Source organism: Erigeron canadensis, chromosome 8 (genome assembly GCF_010389155.1).
Source record: "Erigeron canadensis isolate Cc75 chromosome 8, C_canadensis_v1, whole genome shotgun sequence".
Lineage (NCBI taxonomy): Eukaryota > Viridiplantae > Streptophyta > Magnoliopsida > Asterales > Asteraceae > Erigeron > Erigeron canadensis.
Window position 1 is genome coordinate 32,394,097 of NC_057768.1, and position 6,485 is coordinate 32,400,581.

At 35.0% G+C, this 6,485-nt stretch overlaps 1 protein-coding gene across 1 annotated transcript; it reads left to right on the forward strand.

Moving 5' to 3' along the window:
* Positions 1-1,517: 1,517 nt before the first annotated feature.
* On the forward strand, positions 1,518-5,229 carry LOC122610649 (formin-like protein 21b). Its single transcript, XM_043783619.1, has 12 exons — positions 1,518-1,573; positions 1,682-1,780; positions 1,877-1,918; positions 2,115-2,195; positions 2,262-2,312; positions 2,406-2,487; positions 2,650-2,744; positions 3,076-3,147; positions 3,225-3,341; positions 3,820-3,888; positions 4,264-4,330; positions 5,117-5,229. The coding sequence occupies exons 1-12, from the start codon at positions 1,526-1,528 to the stop codon at positions 5,227-5,229; spliced, it is 936 nt and encodes a 311-aa protein (XP_043639554.1). The 5' UTR covers positions 1,518-1,525.
* Positions 5,230-6,485: the final 1,256 nt, after the last annotated feature.

Sequence of the window (6,485 nt, forward strand, 5' to 3'; positions counted from 1 at the left end):
GTTGTCAATTCAAATATTTCAAGATTGTTTTTTCAATTGAATTTCAGTATACATCATAATCATAATATTGGACATTTTCTCCATATTGATGTAGCTGGTTTAATTTGTGTAATTTGGTAACAAAAAACCGAATAATGTTGAGACGCTTCCTTTATCGTAAGCCATCTGATCACCTCCATGATTGTATCGTTCATGAGAACGCTGCCGAATGGGTTCTTGGTAAGTATTCTACCATTTAATTTGCCTTTTGAATTGTCAATTTTATCTCATTATATTTTTGATTTGATTTGATTATCAACAAAGCAAATGCATGTACAAACTTGATTATGTGATCATCCATAATGTATAGTCAATCTGATAATATATGGAATTTCTATCATCTAACATTTCATTGTTTTATATGCAATTATGATATGATTATTCAATGAAATCAGTGGATGACTCTCTACCACCAGCAACAGCACCTGCACCACTTTCATCTACCTCAGAGGAAATCCGAAGACATCCAGATACGGAAAGGTATATATATATATATATTGTACTTCCGCGCCTTATAGAGTTAACGCTAAATACACATATATATTTATGAGTTCAATATATGTATATAAACGTCCTCTTCATATCATTTACACCTTGCATTTCACTGATTTTAGTACTTCTTGTCCTAACAATTTTAATGAATTCACTAATTAATGATGTTATATATAAGATCAAATTTTAGGGTCCAAGAACATGATATTTCAGAACCCGAGAAGCCACCCTGTGGAGTACCTTTGCCTCTTTCATCACCTTCGGCTTACAGAACTCCACCACCCTGTGGAGTACCTACACCTCCACCACCACCTGGAGGAGCACCTTCACCTCCACCACCACACAGAGCAGTGATGGGACCCCCAACACCTCCTCCACCACCTGGATCCCTCCGTGGACCACCAGGTGGCCCTCCACCCCTGTCACGTAGTCTAGTTGGTGGCCCGGATAGAGAGAGAGGATGTGAAGGAAAGAAACTCAGATTAAAGGCATTGCATTGGAACAAATTAAGTAAGGTATTGGCAGGAAGCGTGTGGGCAGAATTGCAAACTAATGAAGCCCAAAGGTACTCTAGATACACTTTCATCGATCACCTTTACTACTTTAGTTTCTAATTCTGTAATCATTTTTCTTTTTGTACAAATGTTGGATATGTTAATTATAACTGAATTATCGTACGTGCATACTTAATTGATTGTATATATATATATATATAGGAGTACATGTACATTCTAATGACTCGTGTTGTATGATTGAATTATAGCTTGCCAGGCTTCGATATGTCAGAAATTGAGACACTTTTCTCTGCAAAGAGACCTGATCATACCAAAGAGCCTAAAATTGTGCACTTGGTAATGCATAAAAGTACTGTTCATTGCTGTTGATCCTCAATTATATTTAGGGGGGCGATACCTTTTATTTACAATAATATTATGAGTGTTAACCATAGTCCCAATGTTGTTAATTTTAGATTGCCTTCAAGAGGGCCTATAACATGGATATCATACTTACAAAGGTTCCGATGACTTCGCCTGAGATAGTGGTAAGCGCAAGTATTTCATGTAATAGTTGGCTTCTTAAACTATGCATTTACATTACACGCTTAGATTTATCTGTTATATTTCGATATATTTCTTTCATATATGTGCAGGATGCAATTTTAGCTTTGGATGAGAGACAACTATCCATTGATCTAGTAGAAAATATTTACAAATGCAGTCCTACGAGTGAAGAGATGGAGAAACTTGAGGTGAAGTCATAGTTTATTGGATGATTTTAAATTAGAAATGATTTTATTGGTAATTCTCCTGTTTGTGTATTGATTTTCTGCATTGTGTCTGTTCAGAATTATAGAGGTGACAAGAAACTACTGGGCAAGTGTGAACAGGTCAGTGTCAAGAACATAATACATACTGTGTTTTTCTTTTTCATGTATGAACAAGTTATCGATTGTTCAAGTCATCTCAGTTTTGTTACTTCTTTATTTAGATTGATAGTAAAAATCGACTAGTCTAGTTTCGTCTTATAATATTATTCATAGTATTAATTACCTATTATTTCTCAAAATTCTAACTATCTTGCAGCATTTCCTGGAGCTAATGAAGGTGCCACGCATAGAATCAAAAATGCCGGTTTTCCGGTTCAAAATTGGATTTAGTAATCAGGTTCGTGGTTATAGTTTTGGCACATGTTCTGTTTATTTTGTTATCTTACTTCGGCTAATCTTTCAGCTTGCAGAGTTGAGGAAGAGCCTAAACATAGTAAACTCCACATGTGACGAGGTGCTTGCTTTTCTATTATACATTCTTTACCTTACGTTGTTTCTAAATGTTATTTCTATCATTAGCAAATATTTGTTGTTGCTGGTAGCATAGTTACGGAAGTCTGTCAAGTTGAAGGAAGTCATGAAGATAATTTTATATTTGGGGAACATATTAAATCAAGGAACTGCCAGAGGTAAGAACATCACTAGACCCATTATACATGTATTAAACAAAATAGAGATTAGCCTTTTGAAAAGGCTAACATGTCAAATTGGGGTTCGGGTTGAGTTGGGATTCCCATTTGGTTTAATTCATCGCCTATGAGGAGACCTTCATGCTATCCAAAATTTTGCAGGTGCTGCACTTGGTTTCAAGTTGGATAGCCTTTTGAAACTGACTGGGACCCGAACTTCAGGCAACACAATGACTTTAATGCATTATCTCTGCAAGGTACACCACAGTGACCACACAAGAAGCCTGAAGCCCATGATTCTTATTTTGCAATTTGAAAGTATTCCTTTCGAGAAACAGTTGTTAAGTCTAAACGTACCTGAACTGGTGATTTGCTATTGAATCAATAAAGGCCATAAACTAAAAAATGAACCATAAAATGTTGCAAAATGAAAATGATCCTAAAGTAATAGTGTTGCCTATCAACATAAAGGCCATACTTACGACATACATGTGTATCTATCTACATATGTGTATGTGTGTGAGCTTGTGTATACTCAATGGTTTCAAATTCCACTTCCCCATTAACACCTGCTTTTTATGTCTGCAGGTCCTTGCCTCCGATTATCCCACCCTTTTAGATTTCCACAAGGATCTTGTTAGCCTACAAAGTGCAACCAAGGTTTGGATTTAATTTTTATGCATAGGTTTACCAATGATATAGTTAGAAGATTATGGAATCACAGGTTTAACTTGCAGATACAATTGAAATTACTAGCAGAAGACATGCCATACATTAGCAATGGACTGCGTAAAGTAAAGCTGGAACTAGATGCATCAGCAAACGATGGTCCAATATCTAAAGGTTTTCATGAGGTACGTAAACAGTCTATGATCTATGCATTTTCAAGAGAAACTTTTTCTATCACCTAAACTTAGAGGTGGCTAGATGGGTCGAAACTGATTTATGCTGAACCGAGTAACTTTTAGGAACGGGTCAGATGGGCCGGACTTATGGGCTTGGACCATGATTGCTTTTTTATTAACAAATATCTAGTGTGTTCATGATGATGACAAATATATTATAATGAAAAGAATAATAACTTGGTTTTTAATAAATGGATTAAGAAGGTTGCATTAATATTAGACTTTGGGTGACTTTCAAACGGTCCGCCTTACTTTCTGTAGAATTTGATTCAAAAAATAGTTGCAAATGGAAATAGTGAGTGATGCTTACGATTAGCGGTCGATAAATGGGGAAACTAAAGCCTAGGTGGTTCCAATCATGAAATTTTAGAACACTGATTTAATGTTTGGGACTACAAACTGTGATTAACTTTTCACACATTTTTAGACATTGAAGGAGTTCACTGCCTATGCTGAGAAGGAGGTAAAGACTGTATCAGAATTATATGCGGATGCGGTAAATCTTGATAAGTTTCACTAAAACTTATGGTGAATTGCACTTAAAAGGAGTCTATTTCGAGTCAAAAATTATATTATTGAACCCCCTTACAAAATCCATGCGTGACGCAAGGACCTATGTTATAAGTTTATGATCAAATAAGGGTTGGGTTACAAACATAATCTTTTCCTAGTAGTAACTAGTGATCATTTCAAAGTTCAAACAAAGTAAAACGCGTACGTTGTTGATTTTAAAAGTACGTTCCCTGAATTGAAAATACAATCTTTTATGTGCAAACTTCTCATACATTCAATATTATCTCACGGAGATTGCCTTTCTTTCACGCAATGAAGTTGGCTTTTGGGTTATTCCATTAAATAGCTTTTGATACAGGGTAGAAATGTCAATGGCTTGGCCCGATATTTTGCTGAATCCCCAGATCGTTACCCCTTCGAACAAGGTAAGTGGAAGTATATTTTTGGCCCGGGTAATGGGTTCAGATCAGAATGGCAAACTTTTTCTATGGGACAGGTTGATCTAAAGATCCGAACACCCCTACCCCCTACCTGACATTTTAACTTTTTCAACAAGTATGTCAAATAGGATTTCAAAGTTTATCTATCTACACTACTATATAAAAAAGAAAAAGTTACAATTTTTTATATATACGAAATTACCAATATACCCCTCTCATCTATTTACATCATTTATCATTTATCTCTTAAAATACATGCACTACCCCTTAACATAAATTACCTACACTACTCGCCGCCGCCACCATCGCCGCCGCCACAGTATCGTCCGGGTACCACGCTAGTATTAATTAACGAATCATCAATTTTTTTTTTCTTATATAAAATGATTTAGGAGTCCGCATAACCACCTTGAAGGTGGCTTAGCTAGTGGTTATCATCTTGATATCCTTGCAAGAGGTCTCAGGATCGAGCCTAGCTAGGTAATCGGCCTCCTAGGGGTGGCTAGGGAAGGGTTCGAAACCGACCACGGGATGCCCTGTGGTCATGTACATCTAAGTTCAAAAAGACTCGCCCTCACCATATGCATTTTGGTTATCAATGCATTTAATTCAAATTTACTTGAGCAATAGTTCACTTTCTAGCTAAGTTTTTTTTCTGATTTTACTTGCTTGACTGATTAGAGATAGAACCACCTCTAAATTTGAACCCATTCATAAGTAAAAGAGCCGAACCACCTCTAAATTTGATTGTTTCCTTTTTTGGTTGAACAGTTAGTTCAACACTTTCAGAGTTTGTGAGGCTCTTTAAAGATTGCGATAAGGAGAATCGTAAAAAGGCTGAAGCTGCAAGACAGAAAGCCGAGAAAGAGATCGAAATGACCTAGCTGGTATATAGTTCCATGGACTCACCCCCAAAATCCTCTACGATATTCGGCCTGATGAATGAGCAAATAAGTGTCAAGGTCCATAAGTCTAAAACAGACTAGAGTTTTAGTTGTACTATCTGAGCTCAAACTCGATATATTGTTTGATCATGTCAAACCTATATATATCGAGTGTGAGTTTGAGATTATAGTGTCTTACCTCAAATATTGATCTAGTTTTTGTTTTAGTATATCAAGTTAACATGTAAATAGTGTATGGGGTTAACTTGAAATTGAATGATTTCAAGCCAAAAGGAACTCTGGTGTAATGCCTTTTATTGGTATTATTACATTGATAGAGATCTCTCAAAAAGTACGTACGTACTATATTATATGCATTATACAATCAAGAATTTCGTATTTTGCTATCTACCAATAAACTAAAACATGATAGACATATTTGTGAAACGACATGTGACGTATTCCTTGATTGACATGTGTTTTTTAATTTATTTATTTTGTTAAATTAATTAGCGATTTTAATTGTATATAAATTCAATTTTCTTAAACTCTAACTCTTGGCTTATTAATACAAAAAACATTATAACCTTATTTGATTAATCGTTTTCTAATTAATAAATTGTCTCTTTTTATTTTTCAACTCTTCAACTCCTATTACTTATTTTTTTTAAAATTAAAATAAAGAAATCATATTGTTTCTCATATTACTTATATTAGTTATAATAAATTATTAACATGAAGACTTCAAATATTCAAGTTTACGATCCGAAATCAAAAGGCTATTTGCCATCACTATGCTTACAAGTTTCGATTTTGATGTGTTTTAAAAAACTTAAGGTTAATCCAAATTTCTAACTAAACATATATTATACTTATCATTACAGTATATTATAATTTAGCTTTGATCATCGCACTTTATTTCATACTCATGAATCATGTATGAGACATATTCAAAATTTGAAATTTTTTATGATACAATCTATAACTACTGTACATTATACATGTATTAACACTAGTTATAATGTACGTAGATGACTATAACCATGTCCACATGCCCTCCAAATCTAATAAACTAAAACATATTATTTAAATAACACTATGTCTTTCTTTACAAGACACGTACATGTCGCTTTTAAATAAACGAGCATAGTTCCCGCACGTTGTGGCGGCTTAAAGGCGATGACAAAGAGGCGGTGGTGGAGATTGAGGGAGGCGGTGGAGAAAGAGGGCGGCGCGGAGGGTAATAGAAAGTTGAG

Coding starts and splice junctions, on each gene's coding strand:
- LOC122610649 (XM_043783619.1), top strand. CDS start 1,526: ATGGATATCATACTTACAAAGGTTCCGATGACTTCGCCTGAGATAGTG. Junction 2,745..3,075: donor TAATGCATTATCTCTGCAAG/GTACACCACAGT, acceptor TTATGTCTGCAG/GTCCTTGCCTCCGATTATCC. Junction 3,342..3,819: donor TATCTAAAGGTTTTCATGAG/GTACGTAAACAG, acceptor ACACATTTTTAG/ACATTGAAGGAGTTCACTGC.